This window comes from Lithobates pipiens, unplaced genomic scaffold (genome assembly GCF_037356315.1).
Source record: "Lithobates pipiens isolate NorthernLeopardFrog02 unplaced genomic scaffold, aLitPip1_a1.2 Scaffold_47, whole genome shotgun sequence".
Lineage (NCBI taxonomy): Eukaryota > Metazoa > Chordata > Amphibia > Anura > Ranidae > Lithobates > Lithobates pipiens.
In genome coordinates this window covers 5,566,972-5,591,588 of record NW_027507871.1, presented here as the reverse complement: position 1 = coordinate 5,591,588, position 24,617 = coordinate 5,566,972, and the positions used below count along the sequence as shown (strand labels likewise).

Here is a 24,617-nt window from a genome sequence, read left to right as displayed (position 1 = left end):
TTCATCCAGACCGGCCCACTTTAATTTTGCAAACACGCAAAAGACAGTATATAAACTGTACACAATTGCCCCTAGAGAGCACCCCTTACACCAGGGTCCCAGAGAGCCCCTCCTTACATCTGGGTCCCCAGAGAGCCTCCCCTTACATCAGGGTCCCCATATAGCCTTCTCCTTACATCAGGGTGCCCAGAGATCCTCCGCCTTACATCAGGGTCTCCAGAGAGCCCTCCTTAGATCAGGGTCCCTATATAGCCTTCCCCTTACATCAGGGTCCCCAGAGAGACCCTCTTACACCAGAGTCTCCAGAGATCCTCCGCCTTACATCAGGGTCTCCAGAGGGCCCCTCCTTAGATCAGGGTCCCTAGAGAGCCTGCCCCTTACATCAGGGTCCCCATAGAGCCCCTCCTTACATCAGGGTCACTAGAAAGAGGGCAGGTAGTGGGCCGGGACCCTGTGGTTGGGGACTCCTGGACTGACACGGGGCTATGGGCCCCAGATTAGGGGCTATAGCCCCAAAAATCCCCCCCAGCGATGCCACTGGCTGTCACTGAAACCGGCCCACCAAGCCATCGACCCACCGGGAAACTCCCGATAGTCCCGATGGCCAGTACATGCCTGCTGTGCTGTTTAATTTTTTTTGGTGATAAAGGAAGCTAAGAAAGAAAAACACTGATTAATGTGTAATGCAAACCAAATGTTTTTATCTTTTGCAGTGAACTGTAGCGGGGGTCGGTATACAGAACTAAGAGGCCAGATTAGCAGCCCTGGATACCCCTCACCATACCCTGAGAACTCTCTCTGTGAATATAAAGTGCTGCTCGAGCCCGGGTACCAGGTTATCCTCACCTTTCCACCAACAGATTTCGATATTGAGAAGGCAAATGATGGGAGCTGTTCTTATGACAGTTTGACCGTGAGTATCATTGAGGAACCTTATTCCGAAAAGGCATCATAATTCCAGTCATACCTTCACTATTGTATAGTGTCCAGCATTATCCAGCTCTTTCCTCACTAACCTCGCCCCCCCCCCCCCCCCCATTCCTGTTTTCATTCATTGGATTTCAGTCCTTTCAATCATGGCTGCTAAGCATCACCTGTGGCCTGTGGGTGTGTTACCATAGGTGTCTGTTTTTCTGGAAGCTATGTAGAGCGCCCTGCCTGCCCCTCCCACCATCCATTGATATTCCTGAATTTAATAGAGAAGTACAGAAAACCAGCAATGGGGCACTACTAGGTCTAAATATGGGCCCAGATCTGAACTTGCAAACTATGTTGTGTTTGGCAATGGCTGTTATAGGTGAGCCAACTGGAATGCTGGACAACTCCCTGGACAATCCTTGAATAATCCTGCCTTGAATCCTGTTTGTCTTGAACTTTGAACCCTTTGATTCCCCCCCATGAACTTCTTATTACAGCCATGCCTGTGCACTTCCGGATTGCCAGATTATTGTGCTCTCTCCAGGCGATATCTTACTATTGTCACTACTGCCAGTGCTGCCATCCGTATCTTCGCTGCCACTTGTTACTGACCCTTGGCTTGTTCCTCGTATATGCTTCTGCTTGATCCCTACCTGTTATATCTGCTACTGGACCCTGGCTTGCTCACCTCCTAGTGGCGCAATCCCGAGGACCGCAACCTGGTCCTATCACACAGCAAAACCCATCTACCCTATCGGGAGCTTTGGTAAACATCGGTTGGTACTTAGACTCAGCACTTTAGGTGAGCCAATGTCATCCGCTGGGGTGACCTGGTTGTGTACTTATCCAGCTGGTGGGTGGGAGCCTCTCTACTGCTATAGCTACTGGCCTCCTGAGCCTGACCCCTGACCATGGCATAAGGCGTGCAATGAAAATGCAAAGGTTTTATTTCATAATTCCATTAACATGAGGGGAGGAAGAATAACATGGGGAAGGCACATTTTACTATAAACTTCAGCTTAATTTTGGAAATAGAGTGCCTTGCGAAAGTATTCGGCCCCCTTGAACTTTTCAACCTTTTGCCACATTTCAGGCTTCAAACATAAAGATATAAAATTTTTATTTTTTGCGAAGAATCACCAACAAGTGGGACACAATTGTGAAGTGGAACGAAATCTATTGGATTTTTGAAACTTTTTTAACTAATAAAAAAATGAAAAGTGGGGCGTGCAAAATGATTCGGCCCCTTATACTTTGTAGAGCCACCTTCTGCAAGTCGCTTGGGGTATGTCTCTATCAGTTTTGCACATCGAGAGACTGAAATTCTTGCCCATTCTTCCTTGCAAAACAGCTGGAGCTCAGTGAGGTTGGATGGAGAGCGTTTGTGAACAGCAGTTTTCAGCTCTTTCCACAGATTCTCGATTGGATTCAGGTCTGGACTTTGACTTGGCCATTCTAACACCTGGATACGTTTATTTGTGAACCATTCCTTTGTAGATTTTGCTGTATGTTTGGGATCATTGTCTTGTTGGAAGATAAATCTCCGTTTCAGTTTCAGGTCTTTTGCAGACTCCAACAGGTTTTCATCCAGAATGGTCCTGTATTTGGCTGCATCCACCTTCCCCTCAATTTTAACCATCTTCCCTGTCCCTGCTGAAGAAAAGCAGGCCCAAACCATGATGCTGCCACCACCATGTGTGACAGTGGGGATGGTGTGTTGAGGGTGATGAGCTGTGTTGCTTTTTTACGCCAAACATATCGTTTTGCATTGTGGGCAAAAAGTTGGATTTTGGTTTCATCTGACCAGAGCACCTTCTTCCACATGTTTGGTGTGTCTCCCAGGTGGCTTGTGGCAAACTTTAGACGAGACTTTTTATGGATATCTTTGAGAAATGGCTTTCTTCTTGCCACTCTTCCATAAAGGGCAGATTTGTGCAGTGTACGACTGATTGTTGTCCTATGGACAGACTCTCCCACCTCAGCTGTAGTTCTCTGCAGTTCATCCAGAGTGATCATGGGCCTCTTGGCTGCATCGCTGATCAGTCTTTTCCTTGTCTGAGCTGAAAGTTTAGAGGGACGGCCAGGTCTTGGTAGATTTGCAGTGGTCTGATACCCCTTCCATTTCAAAATGATCGCTTGCACAGTGCTCCTTGGGATGTTTAAAGCTTGGGAAATCTTTTTGTATCCAAATCCGGCTTTAAACTTCTCCACAACAGTATTACGGACCTGCCTGGTGTGTTCCTTGGTCTTCATGATGCTCTCTGCGCTTTCAACAGAACCCTGAGACTATCACAGAGCAGGTGCATTTATACAGAGACTTGATTACACACAGGTGGATTCTATTTATCACCATCAGTCATTTAGGACAACATTGGATCATTCAGAGATCCTCGCTGAACTTCTGGAGTGAGTTTGCTGCACTGAAAGTAAAGGGGCCGAATCATTTTGCACGCACCACTTTTCTATTTGCTAAAAAAGTTTAAAATATCCAATAGATTTCGTTCCACTTCACAATTGTGTCCCACTTGTTGGTGATTCTTCACAAAAAATTTAAATGTTATATCTTTATGTTTGAAGCCTGAAATGTGGCAAAAGGTTGAAAAGTTCAAGGGGGCCGAATACTTTTGCAAGGCACTGTATCCTGAATATGGCCACCTCTTCTTTTTTTTTTTTTGTATTTTAATACTGTTTGCTTCTTAAAATTACAACACATGCAGGTTAGCCTGTGGAAAAATTAGGTTTAAAGGACGCACGCATCAATAAGTTGACACTTGTTCCCTTCAAAGACCAATTCTAGCAGCCTTGCCTCGTGCACAAGATAACGAAGACACTGGCAAGGTCCATTCGAAAGGAAGTTTCTCTACTGGTTTCATGCCTTTGCTATGACTTACAACCTCTTGTCTAGGATTTAGCATTGTGCAGCTTCTTCTTATGTTTCAATATAGAGGAGGGCCTATGGTGGGCATGGTGGAAGGGTGGTGCTGGAATCAGGGGGCCTGTATTTTCTCAAACTTCACTTTCAGAGTCAATCAGAAAATAAGGATATCTGTAGTCCAGAGGGGGTGACCAAATGGGGCATCCATTTACGGAAGCCACTCGGAAAACAGGTCACGTCCCATGACATTAAAAATATAAAAGTTTACCTGCAGTGTATGTTCAATTCCCGTTTCAGATAAAAGCCAAAGGCTACAATTCTGGTCCTTTGTGTGGGAAAGACCCCCCTCAACCCATCAAGACGGGGAGCTATGAAGTGGATATCATTTTCCAAACAGACAGCGGCGGGGACAACAAAGGCTGGAAGCTACACTATTCTGAAGAAGGTGAGTTAACTATGGATTTATACAGTAACTTAATAGGAAATATTGTACAGAAACAAAGGCTGAAGGAAGTGCCTGTGTTGTCTGCATAACCAATCATGTTTCAGCTGCTAGTTTTTTATTAATGGGAAACCTGAGCCTCGGAAAATGCACACAACCACCTTGATGAAACTATTTTGACATCAGAAGTCCCCCTTCACATCAGAGGTTCCTTCATTACATCAAAGCCCATCACTCTTTACATCTGAGGTTCCCCCCCATTACATCAGAGCCCTACCTCTCTTCACATCAGAGGCCCCCATCATGTCAGATGGCCCCTATCACATCACAGCCTCACCATCACACCAGCGTCCCCCATCATCACAGGTTCCCTCCAACACAGAGCCCCCTATCACACAGCCCCCCTAATCACAGAATCCACCCAATCACACAATCCCCTCTTGACATCAGAGATCCACATTTTGTCCCTGGCAGAGCGTGAAAAGGGGAGGAGTTCTGGAGGAAACAGACAAATATCTTCTCTAGGGGGGCACCCACGCATGTCGTCTGCCCTGGATCAGAGTCATACTTTACCATGGTGTTGGCGAGACAGCCACCCTCACCATAGCAACAAATGTCATTGTGCAATTGAGATCTCTTGACCTCCTGGTTGTGTTGGGATTCTATTGACCTCCTAGTTGTGTGGAGACTCTGTTGACCTTCTGGTTGTATTGAGACAATTGACCATCTGGATGTGTTGCAACTCTATTGGCCTTCAGGCTGTACTGGGACTCTACTGATCTTCTGATTGCGTTGAGGTTTTATTGACCTTGTGATTGTGTTGGGACTGTATTGGCCATCTAGTTGTATTGGGACTACATTGACCTTTCTGTGTGTTGGTTCTCTATTGACCTTCAGGTTTTACTGGGACTCTATTGATCTTCTATTTGCATTGAGATTTTAATGACCTTCTGATTGTGTTTTTAACTTAACTTAACTTTCTGGTTGTATTAAGATTATTGATCTCCTGGTTGTGTTGGAACTCTATTGACTACCTGATGTATTAGGACTATATTGACCTTTCTGCGTCTTGGTCCTCTATTGACCTTTTGGTTGTGTTGAGACTCTATTGGCCTTCAGGTTGTACTGGGACTCTACTGATCTTCTGATTGTGTTGAGGTTTTATTTACCTTGTGATTGTGTTGGGACTGTATTGGCCATCTAGTTGTATTGGGACTATATTGACCTTTCTGCGTGTTGGTCCTCTATTGACCTTTTGGTTGTGTGGAGACTCTATTGGCCTTCAGGTTGTACTGGCACTCTATTGATCTTCTGAATGCGTTGAGGTTTTATTGGCCTTCTGATTGTGTTGAGACTCTATTGACCTTCTTGTTCAGTTGGGACTTGATTGGCCATCTGGTTGTATTGGGGCTATATTGACGTTTCAGTGTGTTGGTCATCTATTGACATTCTTGTTGTGTTGAGACTTTATTGACCTTCAAGCTGTACTGAGACTCTTGATCTTCTGATTGCATTGAGATTGTATTGACTTTCTGATTGTGTTGAGACTCAGTTGACCTCCTGGTTGTGTTGCGACTCTATTGGCCTTCAGGTTGTACTGGGACTCTACTGATCTTCTGATTGCGTTGTGGTTTTATTGACCTTGTGATTGTGTTGGGACTGTATTGGCCATCTAGTTGTATTGGGACTACATTGACCTTTCTGTGTGTGTTGGTTCCCTATTGACCTTCAGGTTTTACTGGGACTCTATTGATCTTCTATTTGCATTGAGATTTTAATGACCTTCTGATTGTGTTTTTAACTTAACTTAACTTTCTGGTTGTATTAAGATTATTGATCTCCTGGTTGTGTTGGAACTCTATTGACTACCTGATGTATTGGGACTATATTGACCTTACTGCGTGTTGGTCTTCTATTGACCTTTTGGTTGTGTTGAGACTATTGGCCTTCAGGTTGTACTGGGACTCTACTGATCTTCTGATTGTGTTGAGGTTTTATTTACCTTGTGATTGTGTTGGGACTGTATTGGCTATCTAGTTGTATTGGGACTATATTGACCTTTCTGTGTGTTGGTTCTCTATTGACCTTCAGGTTGTACTGGGACTCTATTGATCTTCTGAATGCGTTGAGGTTTTATTGATCTTCTGATTGTGTTGAGGCTCTATTGAACTTCTGGTTGAGTTGGGACTTGATTGGCCATCTGGTTGTATTGGGGCTATATTGACGTTTCAGTGTGTTGGTCATCCATTGACATTCTCGTTGTGTTGAGACTCTATTGACCTTCAAGCTGTACTGAGACTCTTGATCTTCTGATTGCATTGAGATTTTATTGACTTTCTGATTGTGTTGAGACTCAGTTGATCTCCTGGTTGTGTTGCGACTCTATTGGCCTTCAGGTTGTACTGGGACTCTACTGATCTTCTGATTGCGTTGAGGTTTTATTGACCTTATGATTGTGTTGGGACTGTATTGGCCATCTAGTTGTATTTGGACTATATTGACCTTTCTGTGTGTTGGTTCTCTATTGACCTTCAAGTTGTACTGGGACTCTATTGATCTTCTATTAGCATTGAGATTTTAATAACCTTCTGATTGTGTTTTTAACTTTTTACCTTCTGGTTGTATTAAGATTATTGACCTCCTGGTTGTGTTGGAACTCTATTGACTACCTGATGTATTGGGACTATATTGACCTTTCTGCGTGTTGGTCCTCTATTGACCTTTTGGTTGTGTTGAGACTCTATTGGCCTTCAGGTTGTACTGGCACTCTATTGATCTTCTGAATGCGTTGAGGTTTTATTGACCTTCTGATTGTGTTGAGACTCTATTGACCTTCTTGTTGAGTTGGGACTTGATTGGCCATCTGGTTGTATTGGGGCTATATTGACTTTTCAGTGTGTTGGTCATCCATTGACATTCTTGTTGTGTTGGTTCTCTATTGACCTTCAAGCTGTACTGAGACTCTTGATCTTCTGATTGCATTGAGATTGTATTGACTTTCTGATTGTGTTGGGACTCAGTTGACCTTCTGGTTGTGTTGGGACTCTATTGACCTTTTGGTTGTATTGGGACTATTATGAACTTTCTGCGTGTTTGTACTCTATTGACCTTCTAGTTATGTTGAGACTCTATTTCCCTTCTGGTTGTATTGGGACTGTATCCGACTATCACTTCCCTCAACCATTGTCTGTTTATGGAATACCCTTGGCTTGGTGATTCAGTACATTTGGGTTTGCAGCCTTACCACTTGTCCCAGTAATCCCAAGAAAATCCAATCACTCTTGTGGAGTAACGATGTAAAGGTCAGGCACTTCTTCGACTCACAACCCAGGCCTACCACTAGGGAAACAGAGGATCTACACACTGTGTGACAATTGCTTAGAGACTCCATCTGATCCTGAATAGAAGATACTTTATCTGCTGTCTGACAGAAGCAACAATAACTGCCAAGCCTTTAGGTCTGACCCCGAATCCTTCCCCCATTCTTTAGCCAATGAATAGATAAATCAAAGCATTGTATTTCATATAAAAGCATAGACATATACTATTGCAAAAGTACAGTGGACTGTGTATTAGGCTGTACATAGCGCATAAACCATTGCAGGTGGTGCAGCTAGCGATAGGACAGCTTGTTTACAGTCTGATCTCTAGTGAGATGACTAAAGATGACCAGCACTACTGGAAATCATCCAACACATTCGCAATAGCAGATAGGCCTATTGCATAAGAGATGGACCATTTGAAAGTGGATTGTTTTTTTTTTTATTACCACATGCACTATATTGTCATAAGTATTGGGACACCTGCCTTTACACGCACATGAACTGTAGTGGAATCCAGGTTCAATATTGATATGGGAAGGCTGACCACAAGGTTTAGGAGGGTGTCTATGAGAATGTTTGACCATTCTTCCAGAAACCCATTTGTGAGGTCATGCACTGCTGTTGGACGAGAAGGCCTGGCTCGCAGTCTCCGCGCTAATTCATCCCAAGGGTGTTCTATCTGGTCCAAATCATTTGGTGGATGGGGAGGATTATGGTGTTTGTTTGTATTTTAGGGGTTGGGCTTGGCCCCCTTAGTTCCAGTGAAGGAAGCTCTTAAAGTGGTTGTAAACCCTTACAAACTACTTTGACCTACAGGTAAGCCTAGATTAAGGCTTACCTGTAGGTCCAAGAAATATCTCCTAAACCTACACGGTTTAAGAGATATTTGCCAAAACACAGGCATAGGCGCACTGAGCGTGCCGCTGTCAACGGCGATATGCCGCAAGTGGCGGCTCCCGTGCGCATGCGTGGGAGTAACATCATCGCAGGTTCGTTGAATGACAGCGTCGGAGCAGCGAGACCCACCGAGAAGATGGAGACTCCGTACACAAGGGGACAGCAGTAACATCGCTGGCTCCTGTGTCAGGTAAGTGACACATAATGGGCTACTGTGCGATGCGATGCATAGTAGTCCATTATGCTTTACCTTTGCAGGTAATCAAAGAGGAAGTAACACCCATCAGGGTTTACTTCCTCTTTAAGGCATCAGCATACCAAGACATTTTGGACTTTGTGGGAACATTTTGGGGATGGCCCCTGTGATGGACCTCTTTAACAGGTTAGGCACTCTATATCCTGTCCTCAACTCTCTCCTATCCATGGCACCAGGACCTCCTCCTTGTATTCCCCAGCTTGGGAAGACCAATCTCTGGAAGTTCAACATCTCTGTAGAATACGTTCCACCAAGTCCCATGGGGGTCGTTTCTGGAGTCCCGCTACTGTTCTGTCAACTCAACCCCCTGCCCAAACTCCTCATGTAACCCACTGTTTATCTATGGAAAAGCCACCCCCTAATGGCCAAACAGGAAATAGCAACATCCTCTTACACATAGCATGATAGTCACTGACAAGGGCAAAAAAAATTAATTTGTAGACTGTAGTCTGTAAAATGGCTTTAATAATTGTTGTTTTCTTGTTCGTATCTAATTTTGGACTTTGCACACCTGTGTATATTACAGGTATATTATGTTATCCTCAAGAATCTCTATTTGTTCAGATTCCATGCAGGTTAACATATGAAGCCCTGATGAAGGGAGCCCTTCTGTACCGAAGTGTGCAGGCTTTTCCTGTCTGGACTTTTTCAATTTCCTGGCCATTGAATATAAAATTACATTGTGGCTATTGAGTATAACATCATGAGCTTTCAATGAATGGTACTTCAGTGTGTGGATTATAATATCTTTAATATTTTATGACAGGAGGCTCATTATCCCTTATAATACATCAAAACTCAGACTGTAAGGTATTGACAGACAGTCCCGGGACAAGGTCATCTAAAGCCCAGGGCAAACATGCCAAATTGCCCCCCCCCCCCCAAATTTATGAGCATCATGTGTAAGCGAAAATCCCCTCCCTGCAAAAGGAATTGGACACTAATCAAGATGCTTATCCCCTAAGCACACAGCTTAAACCCTCTCTCTAACATATTCCCCCAGCACCCCCCCCAAAATGAAAAATCTTTCCCCTGCTAGCACAAATCCTCTACCCCTCAAATTTCCCCTTCAAGCACAAATCCCCCACTTTCAGCACAAATTCCCCTCCTCTTCCAATCCCCTATTTTAGCACAAATACCCCCCACAAATTTCCCCTACTGGCACAAATACCCCCCACATATTTCCCCTACTGGCACAAATGCCCCCCACAAATTTCCCCTACTGGCACAAATACCCCCCACAAATTTCCCCCTACGGGCACAAATCCCCCCCCAAAAAAAAAAACAATTCCCCTCTACCATATTACTTTTGTAGCACTTTTTAAACTTTCTGGCCAGTGAATATAAAATTACATTGTGGCTATTGAATATAGCACCCTGTGCATTCAATAAATGGTACTTCAGAGTGTGGATTTTAATATTTTTAATATTTTATCCCCAAATTGCCCCCCCCCCCTTCAAAATGTATGAGCATCATGTGTCAGTGAATATCCCCTCCCCGCAAAGGGAATTGAACACTAATCTGCATGTTTATCCCCAAAGCATGCAGCTCAAACCCTCTCTCTCCCCATATGCCCCCAGCACACCCCCCAAAGAAAAATCTTTCCCCTGCTAGCACAAATCCCCTACCCCTCAAATTTCCCCTTCAAGCACAAATTCCCTCCCCTCCCCCACTTTCAGCACAAATTCTCCTCCTCCAATCCCCTATCCTAGCACAAATGCCCCCCACAAATTTCCCCTACTGGCACAAATATCCCCCACAAATTTTTCCTCCTAGCACAACCCCCCCACTCCAAATTCCCCATTTACAGCACAAATTCCCCTTCTCCAATCCCCCATCTTAACACAAATACCGCCCACAAATTCCCCCTCCTAGCACAAATACCCCCCAAGCATCCCTACTGGCACAATTCCCCCTTCCCCCAAAATAAATCCCCCTCTACCATATTACTTTTGTAGCACAAACGCTCCCTCCCCCCAAATTCCCCTCTTTCTTAACACACATCCTCTTCCCCCATCCCTCTTCCCAATACAAATCCCCCTCAAATCACCACTCCTTAGCACAGCTCCCCAAATTCGCCCTTCTAGAACAATTCTTACCCTATGCTGCCTCCCCCAAATTCCCCTTCTCAACCCAAATCTCCTCCCCCTCTAATTTGCCCCCCCATCTCGCATGATACCACAGTGCCCAGGGCACACGTGCCCCACCTGCCCCCTCATCCTTGTCCTGTTGACAGATACCGATACTGCCGGCACAAAGTGACTGGAATGTGTGACCGTAGACTGTGACTTATCAACAGACACTAATTGAACATTGGGGTGATATGGCGCCCCCTCTGTGGTGCCACCCCTTCAAATCCCTCATCCTCTTTAAACTGGCAGCCTAACCAACTGATAGAGGCAGGGCTTAAAGAAAATGGGTCACATGGCGCCCCCTCTGTGGTGCCACCCCTTCAAATCCCTCATCCTCTTTAAACTGGCAGCCTAACCAACTGGTAGAGGCGGAGCTTAAAGAGAATGGGTCACCATGGGACATTCTGCCAGAATTTGAGTAATTGGCCTTAAATTATTTGAATGTAATAATAATAATAAAAGCTATATCATTTTTTATTTGTATTTTTTCTCTTTACTCTACAGCTATTACTTGCCCCAATCGGGTAACGGACAATTCTATTCTGGATCCTCTGGATGACAAAAAAGACAAAAATGACACATATGTATTTAAAGACATGGTGACAGTCAGGTGCGAGGACGGATATGAGATTGTGACCGGAGACGTAAGTGGCCATCATGGGAAGATCATGCAAAGCCATAGATGGCTTCCTACCATCAATCCTCTTCTCTCCTCTCCTCTCCTCTTCTCTTCTTTTTAGAAAAAAACACTGTCGTTCCTGGCCAAATGCCAAGCAGATGGAACCTGGAGCAACTCCCACCTGCATTGCCAACGTAAGTGCTCATGGCATCCCATGTTTTACATTAGAAGTGGCAGACTGTGTTTTTGTGGAAGCTGAGTGGCTCTACCAGGCAACTAGGAACTCGAGACCTGACCTTGCCCCTCCTCCGATTACTCAGAGGAGCTGCCCATGATACAATGATATGCCAACAGAAAGGTGTATACCAGAGAGGGCCAATCAAGTGATGATTTCCTAGCTGAAGTCTATATTTACACGCTGGATTTTGGGCATCCATGGGGACTAGGGGTAATGTTACCTAGGGCATGGACTCTTATACCAGGGGTCTCCAAACTTCCTAAACAAAGGGGGGGGATTACTGACCCTCAGAGGAGGGCTGGATTGTTGCCAGTGGGAGTAGAAAATGTCCAAGCATCAGGGAGAAAATATGAAGCCTCAGGCTTGGTGGTCAGTAATAATGACACAGCGCCTGTGATCATTGGTGCCCCATCATTGGTGTCAGTGGGAGGAATAGTGCCCCATCATTGGTGTCAGTGGGAGGAATAGTGCCCCATCATTGGTGTCAGTGGGAGGAATAGTGCCCCATCATTGGTATCAGTGGGAGAAATAGTGCTCCATCATTGGTGTCAGTGGGAGGAATAGTGCCCCATCATTGGTGTCAGTGGGAGGAATAGCGCCCCATCATTGGTGTCAGTGGGAGGAATAGTGCCCCATCATTGGTGTCAGTGGGAGGAATAGTGTCCCATCAGTGGGAGGAATAGTGCCCCATCATTGGTGTCAGTGGGAGGAATAGTGCCCCATCATTGGTATCAGTGGAAGGAATAGTGCCCCATCATTGGTGTCAGTGGGAGGAATAGTGCCCCATCATTGGTATCAGTGGGAGGAATAATGCTCCATCATTAGTGTCAGTGGGAGGAATAGTGCCCCATCATTGGTATCAGTGGAAGGAATAGTGCCCCATCATTGGTGTCAGTGGGAGGAATAGTGTCCCATCATTGGTATCAGTGGGAGGAATAGTGTCCCATCATTGGTATCAGTGGGAGGAATAGTGCTCCATCATTAGTGTCAGTGGGAGGAATAGTGTCCCATCATTGGTGTCAGTGGGAGGAATAGTGCCCCATCATTGGTGTCAGTGGGAGGAATAGTGCCCCATCATTGGTATCAGTGGGAGGAATAGTGATCCATCATTGGTATCGGTGAAAGTAATAGTGCCCCATTGTTGGCCTCAGTGGGAAGAAGAGGGTCCTGGGTTCAGGAGGATCAGCCACAGCAGGGAAGGGGGTGGGGGGGGGGTTTTCAAGCCTCTTAATGTACCATAAAGGTGATCATGCAGCCCGGGTCACTTTTACGTGACAGCAGAAAAGAATCCATACCAAGCACAGCACTGGAGCAGCAGCCTTAAACTTGCTTTAACCCCTTAGCTACCAGGATGGTTATAAATGTACCTTGGTAGACAAAGGGTTAAAGCAGAACTATTCGGGATCTTCGGTTTTATTGATTGGCCATGCTAGGATGATGTAAGTCCTGTGTGTGTGCATTGGGCCGATGCCTACAGTGTACATTGAGAGGAGCATGCGCAGCCCAGTGTATATAGACTAGAAGATGTGACCTCCCCCAACCTCCGGAGGAGCCGGAATGTAATATTTCTCATTTTTGGTCTTCCTCTTCTCCAGCTGTGGACTGCGGACATCCCGAGGAAGCGGATTTTGCAGAAGTGACGTTTAAATCATCAACTTATCAGTCCGAAGCCAAATACAAGTGCAAGTCGGATTATTATTCCCTCCTCGGCGAAGGTGAGAATCGCAACCGTTCAACTGCGATATTCCATATGTTATTATTAGAGGTCAGTGGGGATGATCGGGCCCCAAAGCCCAACCGAGGACCCTTTATTCTTCTAATGTCCAATACCCCCCTCAGTACAGAGCTCTCCCCCAATACCCCCCTCAGTACAGAGCTCTCCCTCAATACCCCCCTCAGTACAGAGCTCTCCCTCAATACCCCCTCAGTACAGAGCTCTCCCTTAATACCCCCCTCAGTACAGAGCTCTCCCCCAATACCCCCCTCAGTACAGAGCTCTCCCCCAATACCCCCCTCAGTACAGAGCTCTCCCTCAATACCCCCTCAGTACAGAGCTCTCCCTTAATACCCCCCTCAGTACAGAGCTCTCCCCCAATACCCCCCTCAGTACAGAGCTCTCCCCCAATACCCCCCTCAGTACAGAGCTCTCCCTCAATACCCCCTCAGTACAGAGCTCTCCCTTAATACCCCCCTCAGTACAGAGCTCTCCCTCAATACCCCCCTCAGTACAGAGCTCTCCTCCAATACCCCCCTCAGTACAGAGCTCTCCTCCAATACCCCCCTCAGTACAGAGCTCTCTCCCCCCAATTTCCCCCTCGGTACAAAGCTCCCTCCCCCCAATTTCCCCCCTCAGAACAGAGCTCCCTCCTCCCAATTCCCCCCTCAGTACAGAGCTCCCTCCCCCCAATTTCCCCCTCAGAACAGAGCTCCCTCCCCCCAATTCCCCCCTCAGTACAGAGCTCCCTCCCCCCAATTTCCCCCTCAGAACAGAGCTCCCTCCCCCCAATTCCCCCCTCAGTACAGAGCTCCCTCCCCCCAATTTCCCCCTCAGAACAGAGCTCCCTCCCTCCAATTCCCCCCTCAGTACAGAGCTCTACCCCCAAAACCCCCTTCTGTACAGAACTCTCCCCTTACCCCAATGTACAGAGTTATCCTGCTAATACCCTACTAAGTACAGGGCTCTACCCCCAATACACCCCTCAGCACACAGCTCTCCCCCCCAATACCCCCCTAAATACAGAGCTCTCCCCCAATACTTCCCAAGTGCAGAGCCTACCTGCAAATCCCCCCCTCAAGTACAGAGCTCTGCCGACAATACCCCCCCGAGTACAGAGTCCCCCCCCCCCATACGCCCCAGGTGCAGAATTCTACTGCTCTTACCCCCTAAGTACAGAGCTCTCCCGCCAATACCCCCTAAGTACAGAACTCTACCCCAAATACCCACCCAAGTGCAGAGCTCTCATACCAAAACAGGTTTAATACATTCAATAAGTGCTCAAAAGATTAGGTGATAAATATAATGTCGTCCCCACTAAAAGGTAATAAATAGAACGTAGAAAAAGAAGAAACAATATATGTATAAAAAAAAAAATATATATATATATATATATATAGTGAGGAACCCTCACTGCTATGCCGTAGTAGTGTTTTGAGTAATGAACAAGTGGATAAGGAAAAATAATAATAATTAAAGCTGGTGATTCCCAATGCGATTTTTTAAAAAAGTAGCAAAGTTGTATAAAGTGACAGTGCTGGGTATAAAGAAGGTCCGTGAAAATAACTTACTACTGCATCTTGAAGTGACTAAAATAATATACATAAAGCAGTGGACGAAAAATATAAAATATAAAGTGATTCACCATGCGATATGTTAAAACTGACAAAATCGCATAAAAGTGCTAGTGCTGAACAATCAATAGATCCGTGAAAATATCTGCTAAACCAAAGTATATATGTAACAGTGTACAAAAAACAGTCACTAGCTGGATAGGACAAAAGATGCAAATAATGCTTGCCTTGTGACTAAAGAAATCGCATATAGTGTCAGAGCCAAGGGAGGGTTAAACAAAGTGACTCTGTGCAGGTATCTTATACCATAGACTTAGATATCAGTGCAGTGAACTAAATAATAACATAGAACAAGAATTGAATCAAATTGTTGAATCTAAGCAAAAGACGCATAAACAATCCTGGTGTTGGTGGGAGGGAAAAAAAACCTCTGGGAATAGTCCAAAAAAGAAGAAAGTGTGCACAATATTTAAAACTATTATATAAAGAAAAGATTGAACAATAATCTTAGTTAAAAAATGTCCATTCAGCTTGTGCAACAACGAGTGGCGATTAGCCCAAAATCGCATGTAACAAGACGATCGCCTACAGTGCTGGTGCTTTAAATATATGTGCACTATAAGGTAGAAATTTGGACGGTGATAATAGTGATGGTGGATGTCTCTCACGTGGTCCTGTGTGATCGAAATATGGGTGTCCCCTTACCTTACAGCTGTAAGGTAACAGCATATGGTATATGTGTCCTCAGGGTTCCTGGTGATCTTTATCCCTCGAGGTCCTGTTCATATGTCCCCGGATCCTGGCGTTTCCTGCCTACTGTGCCGTATTGGACTCTTTATGTGGTCCCTCAGCGGTACTTCAGCGTGGGGGGGGGGGGTGGTGGTATACCTCGGAGGTTTTATGTAAGGGGTTAAACAGATGAGGAGGAAGGGAGCCCCATAGTATAGTAATTTTTTAACAGTATTGAAGTTTATTTATAAAAAACAGATTTAGTACTCACAAACAGACAGAGTTTTTGTATGGTGTATAAACGAGCCTCGAGCTCGATTGCGTCACTTCCGGTAGCGTCCCGACGCGTGTTCGTCAGTCACGTGACTTCATCAGGGGATTGCGTCACTTCCGGTAGCGTCCCGACGCGTGTTCGTCAGTCACGTGACTTCATCAGGGGATTGCGTCACTTCCGGTAGCGTCCCGACGCGTGTTCGTCACAGTCACGTGACTTCATCAGGGGATCCTTTTATGCTTTTATGCGATTTTGTCAGTTTTAACATATCGCATGGTGAATCACTTTATATTTTATATTTTTCGTCCACTGCTTTATGTATATTATTTTAGTCACTTCAAGATGCAGTAGTAAGTTATTTTCACGGACCTTCTTTATACCCAGCACTGTCACTTTATACAACTTTGCTACTTTTTTAAAAAATCGCATTGGGAATCACCAGCTTTAATTATTATTATTTTTCCTTATCCACTTGTTCATTACTCAAAACACTACTACGGCATAGCAGTGAGGGTTCCTCACTATATATATATATATATATATATATTTTTTTTTTTATACATATATTGTTTCTTCTTTTTCTACGTTCTATTTATTACCTTTTAGTGGGGACGACATTATATTTATCACCTAATCTTTTGAGCACTTATTGAATGTATTAAACCTGTTCTGACTAGATTCTTCACCATAGTACTGCGCACCAACTACTCTTTTACCCTCTGTTTTCTTTAATTGGGGTTCGAGTACCCCATCTCAGTGTGTGCAGCGGTACAACAATTAGATTACTTTCTGATTAGGCGCAGGAATATCTCTTTTTACACTTAGCTCTCATACCAATACCCCCAAGTGCAGAGCTCTCCAGCCAATACCCCCAAGTGCAGAGCTCTCCAGCCAATACCCCCAAGTGCAGAGCTCTCCAGCCAATACCCCCAAGTGCAGAGCTCTCCCGCTAATACCCCCAAGTGCAGAGCTCTCCCGCTAATACCCCCAAGTGCAGAGCTCTCCAGCCAATACCCCCAAGTGCAGAGCTCTCCCGCTAATACCCCCTAAGTACAGAACTCTACCCCAAATACCCACCCAAGTGCAGAGCTCTCCCGCCAATACCCCCAAGTGCAGAGCTCTCCCGCCAATACCCCCAAGTGCAGAGCTCTCCCGCCAATACCCCCAAGTGCAGAGCTCTCCCGCCAATACCCCCCAAGTGCAGAGCTCTCCCGCTAATACCCCCAAGTGCAGAGCTCTTTCCTGCCCCTTCCCAGTACAGTGGCAGAAATAGATGCTGCTGTGGAACAGCAACAACTACTTACCGGGGGGGAAGTCCTCAGTCCTGGCAGGTGGAGAGGGCTTCTGGAGGAGTGGTTGCTGTTCCTGTGGCGGGGAGAGCTGTGTGAGCCATCTGAGAGGCGCGCCATCATTGTAAAAACAGAAGCCAACAGAATGAAGTGAGTACCGGCTTCTCTGTTTACAACAAGTGGTGAGCACGAGGCACGGAGTATCGCCATCTTCCAGCCAAAGAAAACCCTGCATATAATTCATTTTATATTCATTCCTCTACCATGCACAGTTACAGTTCTATTTAATCTTGACAATCGTGGGTAGCTCCAAGAAAATCCCCAATATTATCTATGGTCATGTCACCATGGAATCAATCGATTGACTTTTATCTTTTCCCTTTCCGGCTAGAGGACTATGGGTGGTTTGCATGGCTTCAGGCATTAAGATGCTTAGTGGACAGGTTCTCTTGGGTTCTCATTATACACACTTGTTTCTCTTTTTTGCAGATACCTATCACTGCTCTCTGGATGGACTCTGGGTAAACAGCAAAGGACAAGCTGATCCCCCCACATGCAAACCAGGTGAATATATTTGTATGCAGGTTATTGTTTTGTGGTTTTCATGTTTATGTCTCTTGCCAATTGTCATCTGGAGACCATTGTTTGTATTTAAAGCGGAGGTCCACCCTAAAATGGACCTTCCGCTCATCGGATTCCCCCCCCTCCCCGGCGCCACAATTGGCACCTTTCAGGGAGGAGGGGGGTGCAGTTACCTGGATAATCCAGGTAACTGCACCCACTTCCGGGCTAGCTCTCTGCGGAAAGGGGCGTACATTACGCCCCTTTCCGCAAGTGCCCGCCCCCTTCCGCAAGTGCCCCGCTGCCTGCTGGGAAACACACAGATCCCAGAGGCAGCGGGGACCGTCCTCATTGAGCAGCGCGGCTCGCGCAGTAGGGAACCGGGAAATGAAGCCGAAAGGCTCCATTTCCTGATTCCCATACCCAAGATGGCGGCGGCAGCACTCGAGTGTCGATCTAGAGATCGGCTTCGGGTGCCGACATCGCGGGCGCGCTGGACAGGTAAGTGTCACTATTTTAAAAGTCAGCAGCTGCAGTATTTGTAGCTGCTGACTTTAAAAATAAAATAAAACGCGGAGTCCCGGCGGACTCCCGCTTTAAGTCGATCAAGTACGATAACTCCAATGTAATTTGCGGACCTTCACCTTCTTCATCACGTTCCTTTCCATTCCACCCTCATCTCATCCTGCAGGAGTATCAGGCTTTTTTTTTTTTGATTTTTTTTTGTGTTTTTTTGGGGGGGAAAAAAGTCCAGCCTCACCACCCCATGTGCAGGGCTGGACTTACCATTGGACTTGACTGTGCTCAAGCCCATGGGCCCTGCCCAACAGGGGGCCCCCGCCAAGATACATAGCCAAGTGTACTCGGCTCCGCTCACAGTCACGTCCAGTCCCGCCCTATGATGGACATAACACAGGGACTGGGCGTGACTGTGAGCCGAGCCGAGGACACTCGGCTGCTCTCGGCTCCACTCGGGACTGCAAGAGGACCTGAGAGCCACCGAGAGGACCCAAAAGCCACGAGAGGACCCGAGAGCCACCGAGAGGACCCGAGAGCCGCGCCGAGATACAGAGGACTCTGTATCTCGGCAGTGCCATTTTTAAACTTCAAGACTGCAATGACAAGGCGTGTTATACGCCGATAAATACGGTAACGTATAGAAGGTAGGGCCCGAAAGTGACTCAAGCCCAGGGGCTCCCACCACCCTGGGTCCTGCCCTGCCCATGTGCATCATTTGCCTTAGGCAGTTGACGCACATCCTGCCCGTTGTGCCTCCCGGGATATGCACATCACATATCCCAGGAAGCATACCTTACATTCGAGGAAAGGAGGAAGGGGCGGGCCCACCGGCGTATCATCGAGACGTCAGAGAGAACACGGCGGGGCGTGGGACAGAGCTGTGGCCGGGCGTGAGAGGATCTCAGTGGCACAACGCTGGATCCACTGGATGGGTGAGGTTCTAAATTGTCAAGATACCACCTTCAGGTAAGCAAGGTCATAAAAAAACAATGAAGGGGTCGGACAGAGGTCCTCTTTAAGCAAAGACAATGTATTTATGAGGTCCTGATGCCTCAAATAGTTCTAACATATGGAAATATAAAAAAAGAAAAATGGTAGATATGGATATTTGTACATACAGTAGTTACATTGTTGCAAGTTGGAGCAATGTAACTGTGTACTGTATACACTACACATGCGGGATTGTTCTAGATCAGGGATATGCAATTAGCGGACCTCCAGCTGTTGCAAAACTACAAGTCCCATCATCCCATCATGCAAAACTACAAGTCCCATCGCCCGCTTAGCACGGGCACCATGCTTATTTTATTCTCTATGTGCAATTTTTTTCTTTTTTTACAATATTGCGTAATTGACTTCCATGTTATCGTTTGGTTAGAGGTCCTTGGGTTATATACGGTAAATATGACATTAATGACCATGCCTGACGTTATTGTTTTTTTTTTTTATTTCACTTTGATTACTAACAATATCTGTCTACATTTATTCCTAGTCTGTGGCAAAACCACCTTGCAGCTTCAATCCAGAATATATGGAGGTTCCCCAGCAGAGAACGGGTACTTCCCTTGGGTCATCCATTTTCCATTAGGAAACCTAGGAGGGGGATCGCTCATATCCGATCAATGGGTCGTCACAGCTGCTCACGTGGTCCAAGACGATAACCAACCGAAGATACGCGCCGGTGATGTCGCGCTCCGTAAAGGAGTGGATCTGGTGGCCAAGAAGGTCATTATCCACCCCAGATGGATCGCAGAAGATAATGACAACAGGCAGAATTATGACAATGACATCGCCCTCGTCCAGCTGAGTCGTAGGATTGAAATGGGTCCCTGTATATCTCCGGTGTGTCTGCCGGAAGATGTAGAGGACTCCTCCCCAGATATAGGTGAAGTCGGGTATGTGGCAGGCTGGGGAAAAACCAGCGATGATTTCAAGAGACTGAAAACCGCACAGCTGCACTATGCTCCCGTTTCTGTCCGCAAGACCGAAGACTGCAAGAAGTCAGTAGTCACCAACCAAGTCTTTACCGAAAACATGATCTGCGCTGGTGGAGAGGGTAAGGACAGCTGTCAGGGTGACAGCGGCGGTCCGCTCATGTTCAGGTATGGGTCCGATGAAGTGACGGACAATAGATTATATCTTGGTGGTATTGTCTCCTGGGGCCTTAGATGTGGAGAATTCGGAATGTACAGCAGAGTGAGGAATTATCTGGAGTGGATCAAAGAGACAATAAAGAAGGTCGAAAAGGAAGACGGTGAGCAGAAGGCCGAACCACTGAAGATTTGTAAATAGAATAGTATGGTGCACAGGAAGTGACATAATTTCCTGTCTAAATGATGAATATGAAACGGGATATGTGAGCACAAAGCCAAAAATTATTATCGCAATAAAAATCAATATCTAAATATTTTACTTATCACAGGTATTGATGTCACCAATAATTGATGTAGTGCTTTAAACATTGTACGTGTTTTGTATTACATATATACCGTATATACTCGAGTATAGGCCGACCCGAATATAAGCCGAGGCCCCCAATTTACCCCCAAAAAACTGGAAAACTTATTGACTCGTGTATAAGCCGAGGGTGAGACATGGCTGTCCATCCCTGTGTGTCCGTCCATCCCTGTGTGTGTGTCCGTCCATCCCTGTGTGTGTGTCCGTCCATCCATCCCTGTGTGTGTATCCATCCATCCATCCATCCGTGTGTGTGTGTGTGTGTGTGTGTGTGTGTGTGTGTGTGTGTGTCCGTCCATCCATCCATCCCTGTGTGTGTGTCCGTGCAGCCTTGTGTGTGTGTCCAGCCTACCTGTGTCCCGAGCCTCCGTCCCGAGCCGCCGTCGTCCCGAGCCTCCTCCGTCCCGAGCCGTCGTCCCGAGCCTCCGTCGTCCCGTGCCTCCTCCGTCCCGTGTCGTGCCGATGGATCGCCGCTCCAGGATCGCCGCTCTTCTCGGCGGCCATTCTACAATTCAAAAGCCGCGCCTCCGCCTCCGCCTGTGATAGGCGGAACACTCAATTTCCCAGCAACCTGTGTTCCGCCTATCACGGACATCCTCTCATCCTCGTCCGTAGTACGAGGATGAGCGGATGTCCGTGATAGGCGGAACACTGACTGCTAGGAAATTCAGTGTTCCGCCTATCACAGGCGGAGGCGGAGACGGAGGCGCGGCTTTTGAATTTTAGAATGTCCGCCGTCTGTCTGCTCGATACGCTGATCGAGCAGTCAGACAGCGGTGACTCGAGTATAAGCCGAGGGGGCACTTTCAGCCTCAAAAAAGAGGCTGAAAATCTCGGCTTATACTCGAGTATATACGGTAATATTCACACACGTTCCTCTAAGCCCCCCGTACACGCGGTCGGAGATTCCGGGAACCAAATCCGTCGGATTCATTCCGGAAGAGGTCCGGAAGTGATGTTGCATACACACGGTCGGACTCATTTGTCGGAAAATCCGATTGTACACAACGTGATGACGTTATTTCGTTACAACGGGACTATGTTCAGGCTAGTAGCCAATAGCTTTGGTCTAGGAATTTGATCTGACCATGTCCGTCGGAGTAGGCTACACATGATCGGAGTATGTCCGATCGGAGCATTTTGTCGGAAGATTTTACCGGCAAGTTGGAAAAGTTGGTCCGTCGGATATTCCGACGGAAACAGTCCGATGCAGACCACACACAGTCGGAATATCCGACAAAACGGTCCGATAGGAAACATTCCGACGGAATCTCCGACCGTGTGTACAAGGGATAAAAGGAAAGAAGTAACCAGGTGCTGCAGCAACTGCCAGCTGGAGACTGGAACCATTGAAAAAAACGATTTGTCGTAGGCTAACCAAGGATCCTTCAACCAGTGACGACCCATCCATAGGGGGCGCAGTATCTCACAAATGTGAGTACACCCCTCACCTTTTTGTAAATCTTTTCTTCTCTCTTTTCATGTGACAACACTGAAGAAATGACACTTGTCTACAATGTAAAGTAGTGAGTGTACAGCTTGTATAGCAGTGTAAATTTCCTGTCCCCTCAAAATAACTCAACACACAGCCATTAATGTCTACACCCCTAAGAGAAAATGTCCAAATTGGGCCCAAAGTGTCAATACTTTGTGTGGCCACCATTATTTTCCAGCACAGCCTTAGCCCTCTTGGGCATGGAGTCCACCAGAGCTTCACAGGTTTCCACTGTAGTCCTCTTCCCCTCCTCCATGACGACATGGACAAAGGCAGTGATGGTCTTGGAGGTGGTTATCATGTTGGAATACTGCCCTGCGGTCCAGTCTCTGAAGGGAGGGGATCATGCTCTGCTTCAGTATGTCACAGTACATGTCGGCATTCATGGTTCCCTCAATGATCTGTAGCCCCCCAGTGCCGGCAGCACTCATGCAGCCCCAGACCATGACACCCCCACCACCATGCTTGACTGTAGACAAGACACACTTGTCTTTGTCCTCCTCACCTGGTTGCCCCCACACACGCTTGTCACCATCTGACACCAAATACGTTTATCTTGGTCTCATCAGACCACAGGACATGGTTCCAGTAATCCATCTCCTTAGGCCGCGTACACACGGGCGGATTGTCTGCCCAACTAAGTTCGGCAGACAATCCGACAGACAGTCCGTTCAAAATTAGCATGAACGGACTTGACCACACACGATGAGCAGACAGTCCGCTGAAAGCGTGCGTGATGACGTGTACGGCACGTACGACGGGACTAGAAAAACGACGTCCAATACACTGCAATGCAACCTTCGGCCGTGTAAACCCTTTCTGAGCATGCGCCATACTTAGTCCGTCCAACTTGCCTACACACGAGCGGACTGTCCGCTGAAACCAAGTTTGAACGGACAAAACCAAGTTTGAACGGACTGTCTTATGGAAATTCCGTAAGACTTTGTTCGTCAGACTGTCCGCTGAAAAAGTTGGGCAGACAGTCCACCCGTGTGTACGCGGCCTTAGTCTGCTTGTCTTCAGCAAACTGTTTGTGGTCTTTCTTGTGCATCATCTTTAGAAGAGGCTTCCTTCTGGGATGACAGCCATGGAGACCAGTTTGATGCAGTGTGCGGCGTATGGTCTGAGCACTGACAAGCTGAACCCCCCACCCCTACAACCTCTGCAGCAATGCTGGCAGCACTCATACGTTTATTTCCCAAAGTCAACCTCTGGAGATGACGCTGAGCACGTGACCTCAACTTCTTTGGTGGACCATGGCAAGGCCTGTTCTGAGGGGAACCTGTCCTGTTATACCGCTGTATGGTCTTGGCCACCGTGCTGCAGATCAGTTTCAGGGTCTTGGCAATCTTCTTATAGCCTAGGCCATCTTTATGTAGAGCAACAATTCTTTTTTTCAGATCCTCAGAGAGTTAGCCTAGGCCAGTGATGGCGAACCTTGGCACCCCAGATGTTTTGGAACTACATTTCCCATGATGCTCAACAACACTGCAGAGTGCATGAGCATCATGGGAAATGTAGTTCCAAAACACCTGGAGTGCCAAGGTTCGCCATCACTGGCCTAGGCCATCTTTATGTAGAGCAACAATTCTTCAGATCCTCAGAGAGTTCTTTGCCATGAGGTGTCATGTTGTACTTCCAGTGACCAGTATGAGAGAGTGAGAGCGATAACACCAAATGTAACACACCTGATCCCCATTCACACCTGAGACCTTGTAACACTAACGGGTCACATGACACTGGGGAGGGAAAATGGCTAATTGGACCCAATTTGGACATTTTCACTTACGGGTGTCCTGACTTTTGTTGCCAGCGGTTTAGACATTAATGGCTGTGTGTTGAGTTATTTTGAGGGGACAGGAAATTTACACTGTTATACAAGCTGTACACTCACTACTTTACATTGTAGACAAGTGTCATTTCTTCAGTGTTGTCACATGAAAAGAGAGAAGAAAAGATTTACACAAATGTCACTGAGGGGTGTACTTACTTCTGTGAGATATTGTACTTTATTTTACCGTTTGTACTTTTGCAGAAGTCTCTGCCCACAATAAGCTTACAATCTAAAAGGCAGGCGCCCCAATACTTTTGGTAATATAGTGTATCTGACTGCAGTTCAGCTGTAATATCTAACTTTGAGAGGTTAGCATGTTGAAATATCATCGGGGTATAGAGGAGCCACACTGACAGTGGACAACTCCAAGAACAATAGGATTTTTATACTGACTGTAAATCCTTTTTTTTGGGTGCATTAAGGGACACTGGAAGTTTTTCAACCTAGAGTTCTATTGCCGCCTTCGGGGG

The 24,617-nt window shown here is 46.5% G+C and overlaps 1 protein-coding gene across 2 annotated transcripts in view; it reads left to right on the top strand.

The window, feature by feature from the left end:
- C1S (complement C1s) overlaps positions 1–20,777 on the top strand; it is a 55,812-nt gene extending 35,035 nt beyond the window's left edge. For both annotated transcript variants that reach the window (XM_077467144.1, XM_077467145.1), the window contains exons 5-11: positions 714–913; positions 4,091–4,238; positions 11,349–11,488; positions 11,585–11,657; positions 13,297–13,416; positions 17,771–17,845; positions 19,854–20,777. In XM_077467144.1, the coding sequence (XP_077323270.1) occupies positions 714–913; positions 4,091–4,238; positions 11,349–11,488; positions 11,585–11,657; positions 13,297–13,416; positions 17,771–17,845; positions 19,854–20,653 (1,556 nt within the window). In that variant the 3' untranslated portion in view covers positions 20,654–20,777. The remainder of the gene's footprint in view (positions 1–713; positions 914–4,090; positions 4,239–11,348; positions 11,489–11,584; positions 11,658–13,296; positions 13,417–17,770; positions 17,846–19,853) is intronic.
- Positions 20,778–24,617: the final 3,840 nt, after the last annotated feature.